Raw genomic sequence first — 27,579 nt, 5'->3', positions numbered from 1 at the left:
TTATATGACAGTTGACTCATCGTCATTTAAAAGGGCAGATGCATAGGATCCAGTGAGGCTATAGCCTGGATTTGGAATTGGCTGGGCCACTGGGACAGAGGTTAGTGGAAGAAGAGTGTTATTCAGGCTGGAGGCCTGTGACCAGTGGTGGTCTGTAATGACTAATGACTGGCATTGGGATTCCAGTTGCTTGTGAAATATATAAATGTCTTGAATGTCCTTGGGCTGGCACGGTCAATGTAGCAGTTAGGACAACGCTAGTATACTGGGTGTACTACTGGGTATACGTCAGCCTGCAGCTGACGTGGACATTTACCCCCTCCATAAATCTTCGTCCGCGAAGCCAAGCCAAAGAAGTATACTGGGTAGGTCACGTCTCCAGAATGGAAGACCATCGCCTTCCCAAGATCGTGTTATATGGCGAGCTCTCCACTGGCCACTGAGACAGAGGTGCACCAAAGAAGAGGTACAAGGACTACCTAAAGAAATCTCTTGGTGCCTGCCACATTGACCACCGCCAGTGGGCTGATATCGCCTCAAACCATGCATCTTGGCGCCTCACAGTTCGGCGGGCAGCAACCTCCTTTGAAGAAGACCGCAGAGCCCACCTCACTGTCAAAAGACAAAGGAGGAAAAACCCAACACCCAACCCCAACCAACCAATTTTCCCTTGCAACCGCTGCAACCGTGTCTGCCTGTCCTGCATCGGACTTGTCAGCCACAAACGAGCCTGCAGCTGACGTGCACTTTACCCCTCCATAAATCTTCGTCCGCGAAGCCAAGCCAAAGAAGAAGAAGAAATATAGTGTCAGCAACCCGAGTTCGAATCTGGCACTGACTGTAAGGAGTTTGTACATTCTCCCGTGGGTTCTCTGCGTGGGTGCTCTGTTTCCCACCCACCCTTCAAAACGTAGGATGTAGGTTAACTGGGGTATTTGGGCGGCTTGGGCTCATGGGCCGGACGGGCCTGTTATTGCGCTGCATGTCTAAATTGAAAGTAAAGTAAAAAGTAGGTGGGTGGGTTAGTAAGTTTACAGATGGTACAAAGAATGCCGGAGCTGTGGACAGTGTAGAGGGTTATTAAATAATACAAAAGGATGCAGATTGGTTACAGATTTGGGCAGAGACATGGCAGATGGAGTTTCATCTGGAGCAGCGTGAGGTGTTGCACTGAGGTCAAATGTCTGGGGGATGTATACAGTTAATAACAGGGCATTTAAAATGTTGATATACAGAGGGGTCAAGGGTCCAAACTTTTGGCTCCTTGAAAATGGCCACACATGTAGATCGCGAGTTAAGGAAGGCACTTGGTGTGATTGACTTCATTGGGCAGGGCATTGAATACAAAAGTTAGGAAGTCTCGTTGCATCTATATAAAACTTTGGTTAGGTCGCATTTGCAATGCTGTGTGAAATTCTGGTCGACCCACTACAGGAAGGATGCGGATGTTTTGGAAAGGGTATGGAAGGCTTACCAGGATGTTGCCTGAGTATGGGGACAGGTTGGTTGTTTAGTCTGGAGTGTAGGAGGAGGCTAAGGGGATACCTGATAGAAGTTTATAGTCATTGATAGGGTGGATCATCAGAATCTTTTCCCCAGGGCATACCCATCACACACTTTGGGGGACAGGGCCTAGCAAGGGGGTTTGACAGGCGATAAGAAGTTTCTCCACGGGTGGGCTGAAGCTGGCAGTGTGTGGGAAAGCAGCAAACTGTGGGGTCTCAAACCCCATGGGAGGAGTCTGGGGATGGTAGACGCTCACCCTTGGGGTCCCCACCACCTCAGCCCGGCTGTGCTGGTGGCGCTCGGCAATGGCAAGGGTCGCCGCATGGACCCGCTGGTAAATCTCCTCCCCTTCCCGCGTCTGGAATGTGAAAGCCCCTTCCCCCGAGTCACACAACCTGTAGAGACAGGGGCAGGTGAGCACAATGCCGGCTCAGAGATACGAGGGGCAGTTGGAGAGAGGGGTGAGGAGGGGTTGGGGAGGATGATGCTGGTGGACGTTGAGAAGAGGGGGGATTGGGGGTGAAAAGAGAGGGGGTTGGGGAGAAGGAAGATGGAGGACTGAGGAGGGAAAGGGGGATTTGGGAAGGGGGAAAAGGGGGAATGGAGAGGGAAGGGCAAAATGGGGATGAGGAAAGGTGAGAGGGAAGGAAGAGGAGGAGGAGAGAAAATGGGAGAAGGGGAAAGAAGAGGAAGTCTGAGGCAATGGAGAAGGAAGGGGAAGGGAATGAGAAAGGGAAGGGGAGAAGGAGGAGAAGGGAAGAGGTGAGATAAATGGGTGAAGAGAGGGCAAAAAGAGGAAGGAGGGGAGGGGAGATAGGGTGATAAGAAGAGAGATAGGTGGAGGAAGGGGAGGGTGGAGGAAATGGAGGGGAAAGGAGAGGGAAGGAGAAGGAAGAGAAAGGGATGAGGAAGGAGAGAAAAGTGAGGGGTGAGGGAAGGGAGAGATGAAAGGAGAGGAGCAAGAGAAAAAGCAAGAGGGGAGGGAAAAGAAGGGGAGGGGAAGAGCGGTGAGGGAGGGGTAGGAATTAGGGATGGAGAGATGGTAGGGGAGGGAGAAAGGAGGAAGAGAATGAGGGGCTTAAGAGAAGGGGGAGTGAGAAAGGTCTATAAGATGAGGGGGAGTGGAAAGAGCGGGAGGGAAGAAAAGGGCAGGGGAACGAAAGGGGAGGGGAAAAAGTAGGGGGAAGAAGTGAAAAGGAGGGGAAGGGTTGGGGGTAGGGGAGGGGGAGAAGGGGAAGAGGAGGGAGGAGAGAGGGAGGAGGGAGAGGAGGAGAAGGGGAAGGGGAGGAGGAAGGGGAAGGGGTAATGGGGAAGGGAGGTGGTAAGGGGTGGTGTAAGGGGAAGGATAAGGGAAAGGGTAAGGGGGAAGGAGAGGTAGGAGGATGGGGTGCAAGAGGGAGGCGAAGATGGATGGAGAAAGGGGAATGGATGGAGGAAGGGTTGGTGAAGGGCAGGGGGAAGGGGAAAGGAAAGGTGAGTAGTAGGGAGTTAGGGAGAGAGGTAAGTGGGAGATGTAAGGGGAAGCTGAAGGAGGGAGAACAAGAGGGAGAAGGGAAGAAGGAAGAAGTCAGAAGGAGAGGAAAGAAGAGGGGGGAAGATTAGGGGCATGGAGAGAACAGTGGGGAGGGAAAAGGGAGAGGAAGGGATAAGAGGAAGGTTAAAAGGGGAAGGGAGAAAAGTGGGAGGGTCGGGGAGAGTGTGGGAGAGAGAAGGGGAGGGGAAGAGGGAAAGGGAAAGGGATGAGAGAGCTCATGGAAGGGGAGGGGTAGGAGAAGAGGAAAAGCAGGGGAAGAGGAGGCATGAAGATGAAGACTGAGGGAAAGGAGGGGGAAGGTAGGTAAGAATGAGGGGGGAGTGTAAGAGGAGGGAAAGAGATGGACTAATGGAGGAGGAAAGGGAAGGAGTAAGGGGAGGAGGGAGGGGAGGGGTAGGGGAGAAAGGGGGGAGGGGTAGGGGAGAGAGAGAAGGGGAGGGAGAAGGCATCCATTTCCCAGCCACCATTCCCAACCTATTCCACCACCCATCTCCTCCCCCTCCCCTGACCACACCACTCCTCCTCCTCGGACCCCATTCCTCCCTCCGACCACACGCCCTCGACCCCACCATTTCCCCTCCCCAACTCCACCATCCCCCTCGCCACAACCCCACCACTCCCCCTGATCCTATTACTCCCCCTCCCCCAGACCCCACCCATCACCCTCCTTCTACCCCCTCCATCCACCACCCCAGGTGCCCCAGAGGGACTGACCGTCCTGTCTCGAAGGAGAAGCGAGCAGGGTCCCGGCCATATCTGCAGAGGGAACGAAGGGGCCAGGCCAGCAGCTTGCAGCGGGGGCTGTGCACATCCCACAGGGAGATGTGGTCGCCGGTGACCTGCAGCAGGCACTCCCCGTGGGTGTCCAGGCTCGCAATTGGCTCCAGGTATACGTGGAATCGCTCTGTGGGAAGTGAAGGAGCACACTGAGCAAACAGTCAGCCCACCCACTCCTCCCCTTAGCCACGGGATCGGGGGTGAGGACTGAAAGGGGAGGGGTAGGGGTGGAGGAAGGGGAGAGGAGTAGGGTTTGGAGAAGAGTGGGCCGGTGAATTGGAGGGGTGGGGAGGGGGAGATGGGACGGAATTGGAGAAAGGAGAGAAGGTGAGGGTGGAGGAATGAACAAAGTGGATAGGAAGTAGGGGGAGAGGGAGGGTGACAGGTAAGGATACAGGGAGGGGGCAGAGGGTGGAAGATAGGGATGGTCAGGTGGATATGAAGAGGGAGAGACGAAGGGATGTGACTGGATATGAGAGAGAGGGGAGTGATAGGGAGGGGGAGGAATAGTAGTGCAGGGGTTTAAGGGAGTGACATGGTAACGGGAAGGGAAGGGATGTGATGGGATGGGGAGTGATGGGGATGGGGATTGATGGGGATGGGGAGTGATGGGGATGGGGAGCGACGGAGGTGACGGGGATGGGGAGTGACGGGGGATGGGGAATGCCCAAATGATTGACACCGACTAGTCCTACACGGTCTCCAGCCGTTCCATTCAGGACCATGTTCATTGTCCAGTGCCTGGCCTAACTGTCCCAAGCAGCTGGTCTCTCAATTGCTTTTCTACCTCTGTGTTTAAAGCGGATCACCTTTATCTCCTCAGGACCCTGCGCAGATTCGGATTGGGGCCTTGTTTAATGGCCCATGTCTTACTGTTGTATGCGGGGGTTGCGTTAGGGGTGCCCCATGTCAGGGCAAAAATTCTCTGTCTTCTACCAAAGAGGTTGACGGACCTGGTGTTGCAAAGCCAGAGATGGATATCTTCCTAATGGTCACTGACCCTGTTGGCCTGCAGAGGATGGGCCAGAAGGTCTTCTCGGCTGCATCCTTTGCCAGAGTCAACTGGACAGAGTGATCTGGCCTTCTGGTGAAGAGATACAATCCTTTAAATGGAGTGCTATGCATCTCCAGTACATGGGGGTCTACCAGTGTGGTGCCGGGAGTCCTAGCTGGCCAACTGGCGGGATCTAGAGGTTTAAATCTCTGACCAGTTGGGGCACAGGTCAGGTCTCCTCCGTGCCATCTTGTGGCATCAACCAGCTGGTGGACCCGATGCTGTTGGTTGATTGTTCACTCTGGTCCCATCTACAGTTTTTGTCGCCACGACCCAGAGGAAGTTGGTGGACTTCCAGGAAAACAGGAAACTCTGGGTCTATGCAACAGTCCTGAGTCTGTTGATCAAGGAGGGCGGTCAGTCACTGGTGAACGTCGGTACCCAGTTGCTGGCCTTCTATCTCAGGGCCCTACAGAGATACATGTACACCAAGTACCCTCCACGATGGGATGTTTCCTTTGCAGAGGATGCTGCCTTCTGGAGGGCACTTAGCTCCCGGTGGTGAACATCAGCCATGATTCTCTGCGGAAGCTGACCGCATTTAACCGGGAGCTTGTGCATGTCTGGGGCAGGGTCTCTGCCGAAGCGATTGGCCCCCATCCCATGGTGATGGATATCAAGGGGGCCTCGGGGTGGGGGGGGGGTGAAGGATGAAACGATCTTGGTTGCTCGATGGACCCAAGACCTGGCATCTTTTTTGGAGGCAGTCTAGCACAATGTGAACCACCTCACGGTGAGAGAGGTGTGTGAGAGGTGGCAGCTCTTCTATGCTCCCCTGAAGGGGCTGCTCCTCAAGTTCTGGCTGCACTTCAACCCCACGTTCCTGATCAATGATCATCCGGTGAGGACAGACAGGCGCTCGGAGGCTCTCTTTGTGGGGTTGTTGCTGGCTTGGCCAAAATGGCTTTTCACGGGACGAGGAGGTGGGCTGACCGCCTACCCCTCTTTCAGGGTTACATGCAGGCCAGTGCAGTGGGACAGTGTCCATGTTCCAGGAACAGTAGGCCCCCAGGGGATCATGTGCATCGGAGATAGTAACATTTTAATTTGAAAATGTAAACTGTGTGTAAGAGAGGGGTAGTATTGATTGTCCACTTGTTGTGAATTTCCAACAATGTAAAAAGTGTGTTCAGATGTCGTTGAAAGTGGGCGTGCAGGTGCAGCAGGTGGTGAGGAGGGCGAGTGGTACGTTGGCGTTCATAGCGAGAGGATTTGAGTCCTGGAGTAGGGAGATCCTGCTGCAGCTGTACAGGGCCTTGCCAGTTATTTGAATAAACTTTTGAAAAAGAGAGGTGGAGAGAAGGGGAGTGATGTGAAGGGGAGGGAGTTGCTGTCCACATACAACCTGTACGTACCATGAACACACAACCAGACACAATCTGTACCCACTCCCAGGCACAACCTCGACACATCCGCACAACAGCCTGTACACACCACATACACACTCTCAGACACAACCTGTACATGCCACATACCCACTCCCAGGCACAACTTGTACACACCACGTACACACTCCCCAGAAACAACCTGTGCACACCATGTACACTCTCCCCAGGCACAATATGTACACACCATGAACACATAACCAGACATAACCTGTCCACACAACTGCCCACAACACCGTACCCAGGCACACCCATGTGCAGAATTCCACAAGGAGAGAGAGGGTGTTTCCTGACCTTTCTGCTCACACACGACCCCAGCAGCCAGCAGGTCTGGTTCCCCCAGGCTGATGTCGTTCAATCTGGCCCCCAGGCATTCAAAGGAAAGGATCTTGTACCATTCATCAGCATCAAGTTCTGTGAAGGACAGAGGTTCAATGAGACAGTGCAGTGTGTCGTCAAACCAGGAATCAAGGGAGGAAGGAGAAGGCAGGGATAGTGAGGGGAGGGGGAGTGAGGGGGGAATGAGAGTGGGAAAAGGGGGAGTGAGGGGAAGGACAGTGAAGGGGAGGTGAAGGGAGGTGGAGGGAGAGGAAAATGAGTGAGAGTGGGTATGAGGGAAAGGAGGATGAGAGGAGGGGCAGGTAGGGAAAGGAGAGTGAAGGGAGGGGAGGGGGGGTCAGGGAAGGAAGAGTCAGGAGATGAACTGATGAGGGAGAATGTGGAAGGGCAGAGGGTAGGGACTGTGAGGGGTGTCAGTGAGGGAAGGTGTAGTGAGTGGAGGGACTGAGGAGTGGGCGAGTGAGGGGAGCGGAGGGCGTATGAGGGGAGGGAGCATGAGGGTAGGGGAGCAAGGCATAGGATAGTGAAGGAAGGGGAGAAAAGGGGAAGGGAAGAACTGTGAAGCGAGGGTCTATGAGGAAAGGTGAGTCTGTGAGGGGAGAGTCTGTGAGGGGAGGGTGAGGCTGCAGTCCCACAGACCATGAGATCACATCCTCAGACCCGGGAGATGGTGGAGGCTGGAATCATTCCCTTTCCCACATGGTCACTGCTTGTGCTCGGACCACCTCCATCACGCCAATTATGGCACGCCCCATCCAACAGCTCGCACATTCAAGTTTGAGGGAACACCCATATCCAATCCAGTTCCATCTCTCCTCCCTGCACTGCGCTCCTCCCCTCTCCATCCATCCAACCTCTCACACTTTCTGGCCCTGATTTTATCACCTTCCTCCATCTCCCCTTCCCATCCAACCGAGCCTGTGGGAGAAAACCAGACCCTCTCCCCACCGACTACAGAGATCACCTTCTCTCTGATTGTGCACCAACAGATGATTCCTAGACTGCTATGCAACGTCTCCCTCACTCCATGTGGCTTCTGCACACAGTGCTCCCCACTCGCTTGGACCCAAACTCTCTTAGACCCCAATCCTCGCACACTTTAAACCCTCTGGGACCCCAGTCCTCCTACCCTTTAAACTCTCTTGGAGTTGGACCTGATCCTCACCAGGTCCTCACTCCCCACACATTTTAAACAAATGTAGCCACTTTGTTTAAAAAAGATAAGAGGGAGAATCCTGGGAATTACAGACCAGTGAGTGGTGGGCAAACATTTACAGAGGGTTCTTGGGGACTGGATTTATGAACATTTGGAGAAACATAATCTTCACAGGGTCAGGTTGTGTCTCACAAGACTAATTGAGTTTTTCGAGAAAGTAATGTAGGAAATTGATGAAGGTAGATGGGTGTGTGTGGATTTTAGTGAGGCATTTGACAAGATTCGCCCATGGTAAACATAGAAAATAGGATTAGGAGTAGGCCATTTGGCCCTTCAAGCCTACACCACCATTCATTATGATTATGGCTGATCAGTACCTGGTTCGTGGCTTCTCCCCATTCCTCCTAATCCCCTTGGTCACAAGGGACAAATCTAACCTACACTTAAATATTGACAGGGAACCGGCCTCAACGACTTCCTGTGGCAAAGAATTCCACAGATTCACCACCCTCTAAGAGAAGAAATTTTTCCTCATCTCAGTCCTAAAAAAATGTCCCCTTATCCTTAAACTATGGCCCCTGGTTCTGGTTTTTCCCAGCATTGGAAACGACCTTCCTGCATCTAGTCTGTCTAAACCCTTAAGAATTTTATGTTTCTATAAGATCCCCCCTCAATCTTCTAAATTCCAGAGAATACAAGCCTAGTTTATCCAACCTTTCTTCATATGCGAGTCCCTCCATCCCCGGTATCAGCCTAGTGAACCTTCTCTGCACCCCCTCCAAGGCAAGGATGTCCTTCCTCAGATAAGGTGACCAAAACTGCCCGCAGTACTCCAGATGTGGTCTCACCAAGGCCCTGTACAGCTGCAGCAGGATCTCCCTACTCCAGGACTCAAATCCTCTCGCTATGAACGCCAACATACCACTCGCCCTCCTCACCCACCTGCTGCACCTGCACGCCCACTTTCAACGACTGATCCACAGCAACTCCAAAGTCTCGCTGCATCTCCCCTTTTCCTAAACAGATACAATTTAGATAATAATCCTCTTTCCTGTTCTTACCTCCAAAGTGGATAACCTCGCATTTATCCACATTATACTTCATCTGCCACGTCCTGGCCCACTCGCCTAACTTGTCCAAATCACCCTGCACTCTCCTAGCATCCTCCACACAGCTAACCCTGCCATCCAACTTTGTATCATCTGCAAATTTTGAGATACTGCTATCTATTCCCACATCTAAGTTGTTGATATATATCGTAAACAACTGCGGCCCCAGCACTGAGCCCTGTGGTACCCCACTCGTCATTGGCTGCCATTCTGAAAAGAACCCATTTATCCCTACTCTTTGCTTCCTGTCCCTCGACCAATTCTCTATCCACCTTAATACCATCCCTCCTATACTGTGCTCTTTAAGTTTATATGCTAGTCTTCTGGGTGGAACCTCATCAAACGCCTTATTAAAGTCCAGATATACCACATCCACTGGTTCTCCCCCATCCACTCTACTAGTTACATCCTCAAAAAACTCTATTAGATTCGTTAGACATGATTTCCCCTTCACAAAACCATGCTGACTGTGCGATGATACCACGACTTTCCAAATGTACTGCAATTGCATCTTTAATAACTAATTCTAGCACCTTCCCTACTGGTAGACTCATTCAGAAAACCATGAGGCACAGGATCCAAGGAACAGCTGCATGGATTTGTAATCAGTTTGCCTGCAGAAAGCAGAGGGCAGTGGTAGATAAAACATATTCTGCTTGTAGGTCAGTGTCTCATAGTGTTCCACAGGGATCTGTTTTGGGACCCTGCTCTTTGTGGATATTACAAATGACTTGGATGAAGAGATGGATCAGTAAGTTTGTAGATGACATGTAGATTGGAGGTGCTGTTGATAGTGTAGAAGGTTGTCAGAGATTAAAACAGGATATAGATAGAATGCAGGATTGGGCAGAGAAGTGGCAGATGGAGTTCAATCTGCATAAGTGTGAAGTGATGCACTTTGGAAGGTCAAATTTGAAGGCAGAGTACATAGTAACCGGCAAGAATTCTTTACAGGGTGGAAGAAGAGTGAGACCTTGGAGTCCAGAGCAAGATTCCTCAGGGCTGCCATGTAGGTTGATATACTGGTTAAGAAGCATATGGTGTGTTGGCCTTATTAGTTGGGGGATTGAGTTCAAGAGAGAGATAATATCGCAGCTCCATAAAAGTCTGGTCCGACCACATTTGGAGTATTGCATTCAGTTCTAGTTCTAGTTCATCATATTTTGGAGAGGGTGCAGAGGAGATTTACCAGGATGTTGCCTGGAATGAAGAATCTGGTTGATAGAGCAGGGGCTTTGCAGTGGAAAAGGATGAGAGATAATTGAATAGAGGTCAACAAGATGATGAGAGACATAGATAGGGTGGTCGGGCACCACCTTTTTCCTGGGTAAACAAAAGAAAGTACTAGAGGATATCTGTTTAAGGTGAGGGGAGAAAGGTTTATGGGAGATGTCAGAGATAGGTTTTGACACAGAGTGGTGGGTGTGTAATGCATTGCTGGGGGTGGAGGTGGAGGCTGGAACAATGGGGATGTTCAAAAGATTCAGATAGGCAGATGGAGGTAATAAAAATAGAAGTTATGGATGTGAGGTAATGAAGGATTAGATTAACATCGAGCATGTTTATATCGGACAGCACAACATTGTGGGCTGAAGGGCCTGTACTGTGCTGTAATGTTCTGTGATAAACAAGGGCCTGCTTCCCACTGCCTTTCATGTTCTCTGTCTCATTGAGAAAACTTTTCTGTGCAACAACTAAGCAAAACTTGAACTGTCAGAGTTCAACAACCCCATGTACGTTGGAATCTGGGAACTTCACAGAGCACCTGTGCTTAAAAGAGGACATCAAAGTATTCTCCAGATATGGCAGCGTCTGTGGAGCGAGAGCCCTGGTCAAGGATTATCCCCATACACATTTCATCACAGCTTCAAAAAGTCAAAGCTGCTCCCCTCAGCGGCGGGAGCTGGTTGCTGTGGGAAGGGAATCCAACAGCACCTGCATCCAGCTCCTCGGCTTCCCTTGCTGAGCTTCATGTGTGTCTCAACAAGCAAGGACTGGCCCTCACAGGCAGTCCCAGAATCACACACGGCCACTCCCTGGAGTATTCTTAATCAGGCTAGTACAGTGTCACGCACAGATTCCTGGAATACAGTCACACTGAAAGACACAGAATCACACATCCTCTCCCTGAAGTACAGTCACACAGACAACAGAGTATCACACAGACTCTCCCTGGGGCAGTCACACAGGGGACACAGTATCAAACACCCTCTTTGCCTAGGGTACAGTCAAATAGGGGATACGGTATCACTCAACCTCTCCACAGGCTTCAGTCACACAAGGGACACAGTAACACACAGCTTCTCCCAGTTAGGGGGGGGGGGGGGGTGTAGATATCACATAGGGACACAGTATCACACAAACCTTATCCTGATGTGCAGTCACACTGACGGACACAGTATCACACAGCCACTCCCTGGAGTACAGTCACACAGGGGACACAGTCCAACACAGCCTCTCCCTGAGGTACACAGTATATCACAACCTCTCCAAGGTATCACAGTCACACAGGGATTTGCAGAATCACACAGCCTCTCCGTGGGGTAGAATCACATAGGGGACAGTGTCACACAGCCACTCCCAGGGGTACAGTCACAAAGGGGATGCTGTATCTCACAACTTCTCCCTGGGGTACAGTCACACAACAGTAGCACACAGCCTCTCCCTGGGGTACAGTTACTGGGGGCACAGAATTACACACACCCTCCTGGAGAACAGTCATACAGCAGACACACTATCACACATATCACACATCCTGTCTTGGGGGTACAGTCACACAGGTGACAGAGGATCACACAGCCACTCCCTAGGGTACAGTTACACTGCAGGACACAGTATCACATGGATCCTCCTGGGGAACAGTCGCACAACAGATACACTATCACACAGCCTCTCCCGGGGTACAGTCACACAGGGGACACAGTATCACACAGTCTCTCCCTGGGGTACAATCACACCAAGGGACACAATGTAAAACAGCATCTCCCTTGTGGTATAGTCACACAGGAGACACAGTATCACACAGCCTCACCCAGTGGTATAGTCACTCAGGGGTCATTAACATAGAGCCTCTCCCTGTGGTACAGTCACACAAGTGTCACTATCACTCATTTTTCCTACAGTAGTCACAGGGGCACAGTCACACAGGGCACACAGTATCACACTGCCTCTCCATGGGGTACAGTCACACCAAGGGTTTTAGTATCACACAGCATCTCTTTGGGGTAAAGTCACACAGGGGACACTTTCATGATTTAATTTCACACAGCTTCTCCCTGGAGTATAGTCACATCGAGGGATACAGTATCACACAGCCTCTCTATGGGATACAGTCACACAGGGAACACAGTATCACACAGCCTCTCCCTGGGGTACAGTATCACAAAGGGACACAGTATGACCAGCCTCTCCCTGGGGTACAGTATCACAAAGGGACACAGTATCACACAGACTCTCCCTTGGGGTACAGTCACACAGGGGACACAGTATTGCACAGTATCTCCCTGGGGTACAGTCACACCAAGGGACAGTATCGCACAACCTCTTCATGTACAGTTGCACATAGGAAGGCCCCTGGAGTACAGTCATAAGGTGGGATGCCAGATCCCGCACACCACTTCTACATGATGTCCCTTCGCTCTCCTTTTGACCCATCTGAGAATGACACCTCATACACCATGCTGCTGTTCATTAACATCAGCTCAGCATTTAATTTGATCATTCCCCAGTGGCTGGTGGCAAAGCTGTCCTCACTGGGACTCAACGGCCCTCTCTGCAACTGGATTCTGGACTTCCAATTGAAAAGATTGCAATCTGTCCTGGTCAATCACAGAACTTCAAGCACCGTCATGGTGAGCACTGGCACACCATGACCAGGTAGGTCATGGTTAGAATTAACACGTAGCTCACCCACTGCAATTCGCCTATCGTCATCATCAATCCACAGCTGGTGGAATGGCTCTCCACTCAGCTTTGGATTACCTCGAAAACTGCAACTTGTACATAGGACAGCTCTTCATTGACCGCAGCTCAGTCTTCAACAGCATTGTTCCCTAAGAGCTGGACAAGAAACTCCAAACCCTGGGCCTCTGCACACCCCCCCCCATAAACCCCCCCCCCCCCTCATGCAACTGGATCCTCGACTTCCTTATCAGAAGACCAGTCAGTACAAATGGGAAACAATATCTCTCCTCCTCACTGATTATCAACACAGCCACACCTCAAGGATACTTGCTTATCGGGGGAGGAGTCACGTGATGGAGTAGTGGCCGGTCAGGAAAACCAGCCCTCTCCAGGAAAATAGGAAAAAAGTTAGGAAAAAGCAAAGCATAACAAAAATAAATATAAGAAATAGAAGATAAAAATACAGAGAAGAGAAAGAAGATGGCTTTCAAGAGGGAGAAAGTAAGAACAACTGGAAAAAAAAGTAGAAAAATCGCCAAAGAAAGAAGGCCTTACCAGCAAGAAGGAACAAGGTGCTGTGGTGGCGAGGAGGGCACGACCCTCGAGGTCAGTGCCTGCCCTGCAAAGACGCGACTCACCAGCCGGTGGACTACAAAAATGGCTCTCAGAGCCAAACAAAAGTGCGCAACTGCGCAGGCGTGACTCCTCGCACATGCTCAGTGCGCAATCAAAGGAGAAAGAGGACATCGGTGGGAGGGGGGGCTCAGCAGAGGAGCGGTCTGCCACAGCACCAACAGCTGAGGGACGCCCGACACCAGAGCTCCCAGATGGAGGATGAGGAAGACAGCAGAAGAGGGAGTGATGAAACAGATGTGGGAGATAGATGGAGGGATGACCAACAAGAAGACCAATGTCAGGAATCACAACAGACGAGCAGCCCAGGAGGGGAGTACCAGCAAGAAGAGGCCCAGCAAGAAGAGGCCCAACAAAGGGATACAAGCAGCTCATCAGGAAAAACAGAAGAGACACAGATACAAAGAAGAGAAGAAAAAGACACAAACACAGATACAGACACAGAAGAAGAGGAAGAAGAAGACCTTCACAGAGAAATAGAAGATAAAACTGATGGAAAAAGAGAAATAAAAGGTAAAACTGATGAGCAGAATATAGATAAAGTCTTTTTTGAAGAACAAACGAGATCACTAAAAGAATGGTTATTATTAGAGTTTAATGCAATTAAAAGGAAAATGAAAAGAACAGAAGATAAAATGCAAAGGTTAGAACTGGTCATGACAGAAATAGGGAAAAGAGGAGAGAATGTGGAAGAGCGGGAAATGGCTGTAAAAATGGAAGTAAATGACAAGAGAAAAATTGGAAGAAAGTGACCAAAAAATTAAAGAGAAACAAGAATTGTTATCTCAGAAAATTGATAAGTTTGAAAATTAGAGTGAGCGAAATAACATAAAAATAGTGGGCCTGAAGGAGGGTGAAGAAGGCACAGACATGAAGGAATTTATAAAAGGATGGATCCCGAAGGTCCTGGGAACGACAGAAATGCAGGAAGAAATGAAAATAGAAAGGGCACACAGAGCACTAGCTCCGAAACCACAGACACATCAAAAACCAAGATCCATCTTCGTAAAATTTTTGAGATAAATGACAAGAGAAGATACACTGGAGCGGGCAAGGAATAAAGTTAGAGAAGATAATAAGCCGTTGGAATACAAGGGTCAAAAAATATTTTTTTACCCAGACATAAGTTTTGAACTCTTAAAGAGGTGGAAGGAGTTTAATACAGTAAAAATGATTTTATGGAAAAAAGGTTATAAATTCATGTTAAGACATCCAGCTGTGCTTAAAATATTTATACCTGGGGAGCAAAACAGACTGTTCTCGGATCCGGAGGAAGCACGGAATTCGCAGAATGTTTGCAGGACAAAAGTAGAGATGTAACAAGAATGAAGAACGGTGATAAAGTATATATAAAGATGTAAAAACAATGTATATGTAAAGAACTAAAGAGGGAAAAGAAAAGGGAAGGAAGGAAGTAAGGGGAAAAAAGAGAGAGCTTTGTTATACGTTTAAAAAAAAATGTTTTCTGGGGGGCTGGGGGGAGAGGGAATAACCGTCACTGCAAAATCAGTTGACGCTTGCGACCAAGATCGCAATCCAAATGGAAAGGGGAGTTGTGGTTGCCTGGCAAGAGATAAGGGGCAACTCAGAGAGGGGGGGGAGCATTTGGGATTAAGGTATTATTGGGTGTGGGAACTGTTGGGGTATTTTATGTTTTAAATGTGTTGTCGTACATTCAGATTAATAAGGGAAAACTAAGAGATGAAAATGCAAAATATAAGATGGTCACGTTGAACTACATGACCAAATTAAAAGGAAGAGGCTACTAAATTTATTGAAGAAGCAAAAAATAGATATAGCATTTGTGCAGGAAACGCATCTAACTGAAGTGGAACATAACAAACTAAAGAAAGACTGGGTAGGACACATAACAACAGCATCCTATAATTCAAAAGCTAGAGGTGTAGCCATACTAGTTAACAAAAATGTACCAATCAAAATAGAGGAGGAAATAATAGATACGGCAGGGAGGTATGCAATGATAAAGTGTCAGATATACTCAGAATTTTGGAATTTGCTCAATATATATGCGCCTAATAAGGAGGATCAAAAGTTTATGCAGGATATTATTTTGAAGATTGGAGACACACAAGGAAATATATTGATAGGAGGGGATTTTAACCTTAATTTGGACCCAATGTTGGATAAAATTGGACAAAAGACAAGTAAAAAGAATAAAGTAGCCAAATCTATGATTAAATCAATGCACGAAATGAAACTTATGGATATATGGAGGAGGCAACACCCAAGAGAGAAGGAATTTTCATATTATTCGAGTAGGCACAAAACTTACTCAAGGATTGATATGTTTTTGTTGACGGCCCATATTCAAGGGAGAGTTAGGAAAACTGAGTATAAAGCTAGACTACTATCAGATCATTCACCCCTGTTATTAGCAATAGAACTGGAGGACATACCACCAAGAGCATATAGATGGAGGTTAAACTCCATGCTACTTAAAAGACAGGAATTTAGGGAGTTTATTGAATGCCAAATTAAATAAGCACAGGTTCAGTGAAAGACAAATTTATATTATGGGATGCAATGAAAGCCTTCATTAGAGGGCAGATAATAAGTTAAGTGACTAAGATGAAAAAGGATTACAATCAGGAAATAGAGCAGTTGGAAAGGGAGATAGTAAGTACAGAAAAGGAATTAGTAAAAAGGGATGATATAACGAAAAGGAGAGAATTGGCGGACAAACAAATTAAATACGAAACATTACAAATGTACAAGATGGAGAACATAATGAAAACAAAGCAAAAGTATTACGAAATGGGAGAAAAAACATAAAAATATTGGCCTGGCAACTTAAAACAGAACAAGCTAAAAGAACCATATTTGCATCAAGGAAAAAAAGACAAACAAATCACATTTAACCCAACAGAGATTAATGAAATTTTTAAGGAATTTTATGAACAATTGTATCAAACTGAGAATGAGGGGAAAGATGATAAAATAGAGGAATTTTTAGCTAAAATTGAACTGCTGAAATTGCAAGAAGAGGAACAAAACAAACTAATAAAACCATTTGAAATAGAGGAAGTACAGGATATATTAAAAAAATCTGCCGAACAATAAAACACCAGGAGAGGATGGAATAGAATTCTATAAAACATTTAAAGAGTTATTAATTCCTCCTCTACTGGAAGTAATGAACCAGATAGAAGAAACACAAAACTTGCCAGATTCATGTAAAACAGCAATAATTACAGCAATACCAAAGACAGGGAAGGACCATTAACACCAGCATCATATAGACCAATATCACTACTTAACTCAGACTATAAGATAATAGCAAAATTATTAGCAAACAGATTGGTCGATTGTGTACCTAAAATAGTAAAACAAAATCAAACTGGATTTATTTTAAAAAGTCGAACAGCGGACAATGTCTGTAAACTTATTAATCTAATCCACGCAGTTCAAGGAAATAAGAAACCAACAGTGGCTGTTGCTCTAGACGCAGAAAAAGCCTTTGACAGAGTAGAGTGGAACTACTTATTTAAAGTATTACAGAAGTTCAATCTACCAGAAAAATATATAAATTGGATTAAAACATTGTATAATGGACTGTTGGTGAAGATAGCAATAAATGGATATGTATTGAGTCACTTTAAATTAAGTAGATCAACTAGACAGGGATGTCCACTATCCCCCTCATTGTTCGCCTTAACAATAGAACCTTTGGCAGAACTGATAAGAATAGAAAATAAAATAAAAGGGTTAAAAATAAAGGAGGAATATAAAATCAGCTTATTTGCAGATGACATCATAGTATACCTAACAGAACCAGAGGTATCAGTAAAAGAATTACATAAGAAATTGAAGGAATATGGAGAAATATCGGGGTACAAGATCAACGCAAAGAAAAGTGAAGTGATGCCAATGAGTAATGCAGATTATACAAAATTTAAAAAAGAATCACCATTTAAATGGCAAGCACAAGCAATCCCATACCTGGGGATGAGGTTAGACAATAACTTAAGCAACTTGTACAAACTAAATTATCAGCCACTAATAAAGAAATTGCAGGAAGACTTAGAACATTGGAAAGAATTACCGCTAACGTTGATAGGGAGGGTAAACTACATTAAAATGAACGTGTTCCCAAGGATTCAATACTTATTTCAAACTTTACCAATTCCTTTAACAGAAAAATTCTTTAATGAACTAAAGAGAATAATAAGGAAATTCTTGTGGAAAGGGAAGAAACCAAGGGTAGCGTTAGATAAATTAGCAGAGAGGTATAATCGAGGTGGTTTGCAGTTACCAAATTTTAGAAATTATTATAGAGCTGCACAATTAAGGTATTTATCAGATTTTTACCAGACAAGGGAAAAACCAGACTGAACTAAGATAGAACTAGATAAAATAGGGGAGAAGGTACTAGAACATATACTCTATAAGTGCGATGAAAAACTGGTGCAATATAAAAATTCACCAGTACTGCATCATTTACTTAATACATGGAAGAAGATCCACTTAGAAAGGAAAAAAACAAATTATCAAATACCAAAATTATTATTGACGCAAAATCTGCTAATCCCTTTTACAATAGACAACCTTTCCTTTAGAGAATGGGAGAGAAAAGGAATCAAAAGAATAGAAAATTGCTTTTTGGGAAATAATTTATTGACATTTGAACAGTTGAAGTACAAATATGGAATAACTCATGGTACAATGTTTGCATATCATCAATTGAAAGTTTATTTAAAGGATAAATTGGGAAACAGATTGAGATTACCAGAAGGAAGCAGCTTTGAATTTGTGATTACAGACACAATGACAATTAAAAGATTTATAACGAACATGTATGTTAAGCTGCAAGATAAGGAAAATGACAAAATAAGCTATAAACCTAAACAAAAGTGGGAAAAGGATTTAAACATAAAGATAAAAAATGAAACATGGGAAAAGTTATGTTCTGGAACTATGAAGAATACAATAAACACAAGGTTACGCATGATGCAGTATAATTGGTTACACAGGGTATGTATCACTCCTCAAAAATTAAAAATATGGGATTCAACATTATCAGATAGATGTTTTCGCTGTAAGAAGGAAATGGGAACAACACTACATGCAACTTGGGCATGTACGAAAGTGAATATGTTTTGTAAATAAAATTACAAAAAATAACATACCAAAAAAAACAAAGATATTTCTTTTAAGTAACATAAGTAGAGAATTAGATAAAGTGCAAAACAAATTCATTATGATAGCCTTAGCGATAGCAAAATAATGTACAATGTCAACTTGGAAAATGGAAGAGAGCATGAGTATACAGCAATGGTACATGGAAATGAACCATTGGAAAAAATAACATATAATTTAAAAAAATAAAGTCACAATGTTTGATCAAATTTGGGAACCATACATGGAACATATCAGAGAGAGCTTGCCTCTGACCTCCACCCCCTAGAATGAGAATGAAAATGGAAGACAAAACGACTAGATTCAGTGTGTAATAAATAGATGACACGTTTTTCTTGTTTATTTTCCTTTGTGTGAAGATATTGTTTCATGGTTTTATTATATTGTATATGTTGAATATTTATGGGTTTTGGAGGGGGGTGGGTAGAGGGGAGGGAGGAAGAGGGGAAAAAAAGGGAGAAAAGACCACTGTGTAAATTTAATGAGAAACGTTTGTACATATTTTGGTTGATATGGTTCATAGTGTGAAAAATAAAAAATATTTTTTAAAAAAAGGATACTCGCTTATCCCACTTCTCTACTCACTGTACACCCATGACTGCGTGGCCAGGCAGAATTCCAGTGCTATCTACAAATTTGTCGATGGCACCACAGTTGTCGGCAGAATCACAAACGGCAATGAAGGAGATAGATCAGCTCATTGAATGGTGTAATGACCACAACCTTGCGCTCAACGTCAGAAAAATCAAGATGATTGTGAACATCCTGAGGATGTCATGGGAACATGACCCCATCCTCATCGAAGACTCAGTAGCGGGAGAACTTCAAATTCCTAGGTGTCAACAGCTCCAAGGATCTGTCCTGGAGCCTCCATGTCGATGCAATCATGAAGGCTCGCCAGCAGCTGTACTTCGTGAAGTGTCTGAGAAGATTCAATATGTCACAAAAGACTCAAAAAACCTCTACAGGTGTACAGTGGCTGAATGCTCGACCTGTGACATAATGGACACCAGACTTCATTCCACTGAGGCCATCTACAAGAGGTGGTGTCTTAAGGAAGCAGCCTCTATCCTCAAGGACCCCCACCAACCAGGCCACGCCATGGTACTTCACTCTGCTAACATCAGGAAAAAGGTACAGGAGCCTAAAAACAAGCACCCAGCAGCAGAAGGACAGCTTCTTCCCCGCTGCCATTAGATTTCTGAATGATCAATGAACCAAAGACACTGCCTTACTTTGACTTTGGTGCATTTTTCCCGCTCCTGTTCACGCTACTGACCCACGACTGCATTGCCAGATCCAGCTCCAACAGTGTCATCAAGTTTGCAGAGGACACAACAGTCGTCGGCCTCATCAGCAACAACGATGAGTCGCACTACAGAGAAGAGGTGGAAAATTTCATGAAATGATGTGAGAGGAACAACCAGGTCTCATCGTGGACAAAAAAAGGAGATGATCGTGGACTTCAGGAGGACCAAGAATGACCACCCTCCACTACACATCAACAGTTCTGTCATGGAGAGAGTGGAGAACACCAAGTTCCTTGGAGTTCACTTAACTCATGACTTATCGTGAACATTCAACATCTCCTCACTATTCAGGAAAGTGCAACAGTGACTGTACTACCAGTCACCATTATGTCATCCTTCTTTAGGAGCTGTAATTGGTTGAGAATCCTAGCCAGCTATATCACAATGTGCATGGTTTCTGAAGAGAGATGGATCAGAGGACAATCGACAGGACCATAAGAGTGGCAGAGAGGATCAATGTCGTCTCCCTCATGCGCACCCCCACCCCCCCTGCCCCCTCATCGACGTGATCTACTGGGAATGTTGTCAGAAGAAGGCGCACAAAATCATTGAGGATTCCTTCCACCCAGCGCACACCATCTGTCAGCTGCTCCTGTTGGGGAAGAGGTACAGGAGGATCAGAGCCAGCACCACCAGGCTGTGGGACACCTTCTTCCCACGGGCAGTGAGAATGCTGAACAACCAAACGAACTGTTCACACTAACCATCCGAGACTCGCATAGTCACGAAGCAATATTTATTTATTTGTAAAAGTGAATACTTGTCCTGTATATGTATTGTTTGTCTGTATGCATTGTGCGTCTCTATATTTTGCACCGAGGACCGGAAAACATTTTCGCCAGGCTGTTCTTGTACAATCAGATGACAATAAACTTGATTTGACCTGGATATTGTCCCACAGGCAAAAGTATCACACACACAGTGTCTCACTGCAGTACAGTGGCACAGAGGAACTATTACACACCCCCTCTCTCTGGGGGGCAGTTGCATAGGTGAATTCAGCATCCCAGGCTCAGCCATTGACTGGGGTAGTCCCACAGAAACATGGCAATCATACACAATGAATCTTACTGCGTGCAGGACAATTGAACCTGGAGCTCACTGGGATACTGTCTCATTTATGGTTTTTAGACTGCAATGTCGGGAAAATTAACATAATTACTGCCCATGCGGTTGTTCACACTGGGGGCCTGTTTAGACTGCAAGTACCTGAGTGCAACAGTCCCGGGGGTTGGACGTGCAGTCGAGTGGATGACTGTCAACGAATTTTTCTGGTACAATTTACACTGCAGGCTTCCTTCAAAAAGTTGTAGGGGTCCTGCAGGATAAATCGCTGGACAGGAATTGACTCCTGAACGTTCCTTTTTAGACGGCCCATGTAGTGGCAAAATTCCTTGATTGTGTATTTACGTGTCTGCAGTATGAAAACCATAAATGACACTCAACGGGATATCATCTCACTGACACGAGCACTGACCAGGCGCTGAATCTCACTGGGATACAGTCTCACTGACACTGATACAAGGCTACAGTAAGACTGATGCTGCCACACTGGTACCATCTGTGGGTCACACCCTGTTCCATGACAAGACCCTCTCTGGCCCCCATCTCCAGCCCACTGAAAGGGTGGCTATGCCTGCCACCATCTCTCCTTCCCTCCTCCCGCCATCGGGGTAGGGTACCCATGGACACACCTGAATCACAGGTGAAGGTGCGTGAGCTGCTGTCGGTGAATGTGAGAGACACGGCCTGCCGCTTGGTTTCCTTTGGCAGGCGTACGACCGCCTTCACGTTGCTTATCTCCGTTACCTGAACAACGCAGAACAGGCAGACAGGAGGAAACAGAAACAGGCGGAGAACACGTGAGTGCACAGCAAACAGGACTGTGAAAGCAGGGGAGAAAAGGGAGAGAGGGGGGCCAGAGGGAGAGGAGAGAGGTAATGGGAGAGGGGGAGAGAGCTAATGGGAGAGGGGGAGAGGGGACAGACAGGGAGAGAGAAGGGACAGAAGGGAGGCGGGACAGAGAGGAAAAGGAGAGAAAGGGAGAGAGAGGGGCGGAAAATGTGGGAAGAGAAAGGGAAAAGAGAGGAGAAAGAGGGGAGGGAGAAAGGGGAAGAAAGAGGAGGAGAGAAAGAGGAGGGGAGAGAGTGAACAGAGAAGGGGAAGAGAGAGGGGAGAGAGAGATGGTGGAGAGTGAGGAGAGAAAGAGGGGATGGAGAGAGAGTGAGAGAGAGGTCAGGAGAGTCAGGGGATGGAGCAGGAAGGGGATGAGGGAGTGAGTAATAGGGAGTAATGGATGGGAGAGAGGGAATGATGGGGAGGGAGTGATGGGGAGATAGAGAGAGTCAGGGAGGGATTGATAGGGAGGGAGAGAATGACGGGGAGGAGTGATAGGGAAGGAATGACGGAGGGAGTGAGTTACAGGGAGGGAGGGAGGGATGAGAGGGATTGATTGATAGGGGAAGGAGTGGCAGACAGGGAAGGAGTGATGGGGTGGAAGGGAGAGAGTGACAGGGAGGGAGGATGAGAGTGATGGGGAGGATGAGGAGGGGAGGGGGAATGGGGTGGGAGTGTGGGTCCATCACGGACCTGAGTGCAGGTGCAAGTGGAGTTGGTGGGGAGGAACAGACCGACCTTGGGGCTCCCTTTGAGCTGGGCTGACCTCTCGTCACTGTACTTCTCCAGACGGCGGGGCCCTTTGCTGGATGACTTTCTGAAGACGAGCCAGCACCTTCGGTAGATCTGGAACAGTGACAAAGGTGGGACAGCACCAGTCTGAATGGGGTAGAGGGTGGGGTCAGGTGTCACCCTACTAGGTGGGGTCAGGGGTCACCTGGCAGGGTGGAGGTCAGGGGTTACATGTCAGGGTGGGGTTGGGGGTGTCACGCAGCAGGTGGGGGGTCGGGGTCGATAAATCTGTGGACAGAATGCCAGGCCTGCGGCTCAATGACTGGCCGGCAGGAGGCCCAGACACTTGCTAGCAGAGGGTAGGGCCCAGACATCTCATGTAGCCCCCACTCTCTCCCAGGGTCACACCCTCCCTACCCCAGGGTCACACCCTCCCCTCTCTCCCTTATGGACACATCTTTCCCCCTCACTCCCCAAGGGTCACACCTCTCCCCCCTCATTCCCCAAGGGTCCCCACCATCCTTCACCCCCCCCCCCCCCAGGGTTATACTCCCATCTCTATATCCCAGAGTCACACCACCCTCCCAGTCTCACAGGTCATACCCTCTGTCTCTCCCCCAGGGTCACACCCCCACCACCCTCACTCCCCCCATGGTCGAAACACCCTCCCCAACATGGTCACACCTCCCTCCCTCAGGTTACACCCCATCACTCTCCCAGGGTCACACACCCCATCTATCCTCTATGCTCGCAACCCCCTCTCTTCCCCAGGGTTACTCATTCCCCCCAGACTCTCCCCCTGGGACACATCCTCACCCCAAACTCACCCCCAGTTTCCTGCTCCTCATCTTCACGTAGCCCTGCTTCACGATGTCATTGAAGTTGGACGCCATCTCGACTCCCTCTCTGTCCCTCGCACTCACTGGCTCCAGGCCCGCAGTCCCCGTTCCATTCCCTCTGTCTCCAGCTGGTACACAGTGCAGAGCCAAGCAGGTGAGTATCCAATCCACAACCCATCCACCACTGCCTCCCACTCCCAACCCACCCACTCGCCATCCCACCCCACTGCACCACACTCCCCTACCCACCCATCACTGCCCCCCCCACTCCACGCCTCCCACTCCCTGACTCCCTCCACTCCCTGACCCCCCACTTTTCACCACTCCACGCTCCCCACTCCCCGGCCACCCCAATGCCCCCCACACCCTGACCCACCCACTACCCAAATCCCCAACACACCCACTACCCCATACTTCCAACCCTCCCCACTGCTCCACTCTTCCCAACCCCCCCACTGCCCCATCCTCCCTGACTCACCGACTACCCCACCCTCCCTGACCCCCTACTGCCCCATATTTCCTGAGCCTCCACTGTCCCACCCTCCCCAACCCCCCAGTGACCCACTCTCCCCAAATTCTCTCATTGTCCCACTGTTCCCACTCCCCAATTCCTCCAATACTCCACACTTCCCTGACTCCCTCCACTGCCCGAACATCCCTGCCCCCCCCCCACTCCACACTCCCTGATCTTCCCCCCCAACTCCTGGCCCTCACTTCCTGACACTCCCACTCTCCAACCCCCAACTCATGACTCCACAAATTACCCAACACCCCTATCCACAGCCCAACTTCCTGACCCCCTGCTCCAGGATCCCACATTTCCAGCCCCCACCTCCACTCCCCCCCACTTATGACCCCACAACTACCCACACCCAACCCCACAACCCCATTCCCTGAGCCCCCCCCACTCCCTGAAATCCCCACTTCCCACTCCCCAACAGGCCCAATCCCCAACCTGCCCATTCCCCACCCCCCACTCCTCGACCCCCAACTCCCCAGCCATCGACTCCCCACCCCCCACTCCTCGACCCCCAACTCCCCAGCCGTCGACTCCCCACCCTCACTCCCCAAAACCCCCACCCCCCCATTTCCCAAACTCCCACATTCCCCACTCCCTGATATTCCCACTGTCTCCACCTCCTGACCCCTCCTACCCATTACCCCACTCCCCAAACCCCCACACCCTGCCCCACTGCCCCCCTCTCTGGAACCCACACTCCTTGCCCTTAACCTAATCCTTCACTCTATAAACCACACCACACACCCAACATCCTACAGCAATAAACCCCTACACCTAAACATCTATGCCCTGAAACCCTATACCCCACACCTTTACACCCCACCATCTGTAGTCATGTCCCACCTCCTCACACAGGTCATCAATGCCAAATATGGATGGGAGAGGTCCAGGCTAGTTGCAGCAAATGGGAGCAGCCTGTCCGCTAACATGGTCAGCTTGGACAGCATGGCTCTGAAGGAAGGCAACAATTTGTGCCTCCCTGGAATTGGGTGAAGGGAAACGTCCCTGGGGTTAGGGTGTAGGGAGGGATGTCCCTGGGGATAGGGTAGAGAAAGTTGTCCCTGGAGTTGGGGTCTAAGGAAAATTGTTCATGGGGGTCAGGTGAGGAAGGTTGTCCCTGGAGTTGGGTTGTGAGAAGGTTGTACCTGGGATTGAGGTGTTAGGTTGTCTCTGGAGTGGGGGTATATGAGGTTGTCTCTGGTGTCAGGGTGTGGGGAAGATTTTCCCTCATGTCAGGGTTTAAGTGTCCCTAGGGTTGAATGAAAGTAATGTGTCTCTCAGGTCAAGATGAAGGGAAGGTTGTCCCTGGGGTTGGGACATATGGAAGCTTGTCCTGGGACAGGGTTTTGGAGAAAGTTGTCTCTGGGGTCGGCTGAAGGTAAGATTTTGACTGGGGTCGGGATGTAGGGATGGTTGTTTCTGGGGTTGAGGTGCAGGGAACGATGTCTCTGGCGTCAAGGTGAGGGGAACGTTTTCTCTCGAGTCGTGTGTTGGAGCAGGTGGAGTCAAGCTGTCAGACAAGATTGCCTTGCAGTAGGGTGGAGAGAAAGTTGTCTCTGGGGCAAGTTGTAGTGAAGGTTGTCTCTAGGATTGGTATGTAGGAGACTGTCCCTGGGTTTGGGTGTAGGAGGAGGTCATCTTTGGTATTGGGATGTAGAAGGTTGTCCTTCTGATTGGGATGGAGTGAAAGTTATCTCTGGTATTAGGGTGTAAGGAGGTTGTCCCTGGGGTCAGGTTGCAGGAATATGTCCCTGGGATCTGGGTGAAGATCCTCCCTGGGGTCGGTGGGGGGTGGGGGGGGGTATAGAGAATGATGTCATGGTATAGAAGAATTTCCCTGGGGTCGGTGTGCAGGGAAGGATTGTCCTTGGGGTCAGGCTGTAGGGAAGGTTGTCTTTGGGGTTCAGAGTGCATGGAAGGTCCCTGGGGTCAGTGTGTACTGGTTGTTAATGCATCAGGGTGTCCTGGGGCCACAGTGTAGGAAAGGTTATCTCTGGGGCACAGTGTCGGCGGTTGTCACTGGGGTCAGTGTGTAGATGTTTACCTCTGGGCCGGGTGCCAAGAAGGTAGACACTCGTGTCAGGGTTGCAGCAGGATGACCAGGGCTACTGCCAGAGAGGCAGTCCTGGAATCGGTTATTGAGAAGGTTTTCTCTAGGGTCGAAGTGCAGTGAAGGTTGTCTCTTGGGTCAGGTTGCAGGTAGGTGTCCAAGGAGTCTGGGATCGATGGTAGGGAAGGTTGTCCCTGGGGTTGGGGTGTAGAGAAGGATGTTCCTGGTTCAGGGTGTTGGAGGTTGTCCCTGGGGTCGGGGTTTAGGGAAGGATGTCCCTGATTTCAGGGTATTGGTGGTTGTCCCTGGGGTCAAGATGTTAGGAAGGTTGACCCTGGGGTCAGGGTGTAGGGAATGTTATCCCTGGGGACATGGTGTAGGGAAGGATGTCCCTGGAGTCGGAATGTAGGGAAGAATGTCCCTGGGTTCCAGTTAGGGAAGGGGGTCAGGCTGTAGGAGGTTGTTCCTAGGGTCAAGATGTGAATAAGGATGTTCCTGGGTCAGGGTGCAGGAGATTGTCCCTGGGGTTGGGAGTTGGGAAGGATGTTCCTGGGGTCGAGATGTTGGGAAGGATGTCCCTGCGGTCAGGGTACACAAAGTTGTCCCTGGGGTCAGGGTGTAGGGAAGGTTGTCCCTTGGGATGGGGTGTTGGGAAGGATGTCCATGGAGTCAGGGTACAAGAGGTTGTCCCTGGGGTCTGGGTGTAGGGAAAGATGACCCTGGGATCAGGGTGTAGAGAAGGATGTACCTGGAGACGGGATGTAGGGAAGAATGTCCCTGGGTTCCAGTTAGGGAAGGGGGTCAGGCTGTAGGAGGTTGTTCCTGGGGTCAAGATGTGAATAAGGATGTTCCTGGGTCAGGGTGCAGGAGATTGTCCCTGGGGTCAGTGTGTAGGGAAGGATGTCCCTGTGTTTCGGCTAGGGAAGGGGGTCAGTGTGTAGGAGATTGTCCCTGGGGTCAGGGTGTAAGAGGATGTCCCTGCGTTCCGGTTAGGGAAGGGGATCAGCGTGTAGGAGGTTGTCCCTGGGGTCAGGGTACGGGGAGTGGTCACATACTCTGAGCCCTTTGCAGGCAGCAGCTGAGAGTCAGACAGGAGGGGCAGGGCCTGGAGCAGAAGCAGGTCCAGTCTGTGCTGCCTGCTGGCTCATCCTCCATACTGACTCCTGTCACCTTCACAAGCACTTACCTCTGCTGCCTTGCTTCCTGCGCCTGTCTGCACACACCAAGCTCCTCCTGTTAGCCTCTGGGACCCACCAGCAGCCAGACGCAGCTGCTACAACCAGCAGGTCCCTGCACAAGGTAAAGGGATGCTGCACTCGCTGCTCTTCACAGCCGGCAGTGCTATCAGCCCACACTGACAGGCGAATTGCAGCTCCTTCCCAGCAGCCCTGGGACGGGCCCAGCTCCCTGTGATTGGAGACAGAGCTGGTAACCGTGGAAGTCTCTGCAACCAGCAGTCAGCTGACCAGGTCAGCGAGGCAGGAGGGAGGGGCACAGGGAATTCACATGCTCCCTCGTGCATATACCACTCCCTGGCCCTCTCCCTCACATACAGTCCTCCCCTTCACACTCTCCCTCTCTGCTCACACATTCCCTCGCACCAAACTCTCACCTCTCTCCTCACACACTCCTTTCTACCATCCTCTCACCTCACACAGTCTCCCTCTTCCATCACTCTC

At 49.0% G+C, this 27,579-nt stretch overlaps 1 protein-coding gene across 1 annotated transcript; it reads right to left on the bottom strand.

Annotated features, from left to right (window-relative positions):
* Nucleotides 1-27,287, bottom strand: LOC138756835 (docking protein 4-like). Its single transcript, XM_069923226.1, has 10 exons — nt 27,087-27,287; nt 23,319-23,458; nt 22,498-22,605; nt 21,558-21,672; nt 6,551-6,670; nt 3,755-3,944; nt 1,618-1,901; nt 1,475-1,485; nt 1,113-1,184; nt 1-225 (listed from the first exon to the last, which is right to left on the bottom strand). Exons 2-10 carry the CDS (start codon nt 23,382-23,384, stop codon nt 1-3), a joined length of 1,191 nt encoding a protein of 396 aa, XP_069779327.1. The 5' UTR covers nt 23,385-23,458; nt 27,087-27,287.
* Between the last annotated feature and the right edge of the window lie 292 nt (nt 27,288-27,579).

This window comes from Narcine bancroftii, chromosome 3 (assembly GCF_036971445.1).
Source record: "Narcine bancroftii isolate sNarBan1 chromosome 3, sNarBan1.hap1, whole genome shotgun sequence".
Classification (NCBI taxonomy): Eukaryota; Metazoa; Chordata; class Chondrichthyes; order Torpediniformes; family Narcinidae; genus Narcine; species Narcine bancroftii.
Note: the sequence above shows the minus strand (reverse complement) of the source record. Positions and strands in the feature narration are given on the sequence as shown.

What these genes read in the sequence shown, in the direction of transcription:
- LOC138756835 (XM_069923226.1), bottom strand. Translation starts at nt 23,384, where the DNA reads ATGGCGTCCAACTTCAATGACATCGTGAAGCAGGGCTACGTGAAGATG. An exon ending in TGAGGAGCAGGAAACTGGGG is followed by an intron (nt 22,606 to 23,318) that starts GTGAGTTTGGGG and finishes TCACTGTTCCAG; the next exon opens with ATCTACCGAAGGTGCTGGCT. An exon ending in TTCTCCTTCGAGACAGGACG is followed by an intron (nt 1,902 to 3,754) that starts GTCAGTCCCTCT and finishes CTGTCTCTACAG; the next exon opens with GTTGTGTGACTCGGGGGAAG.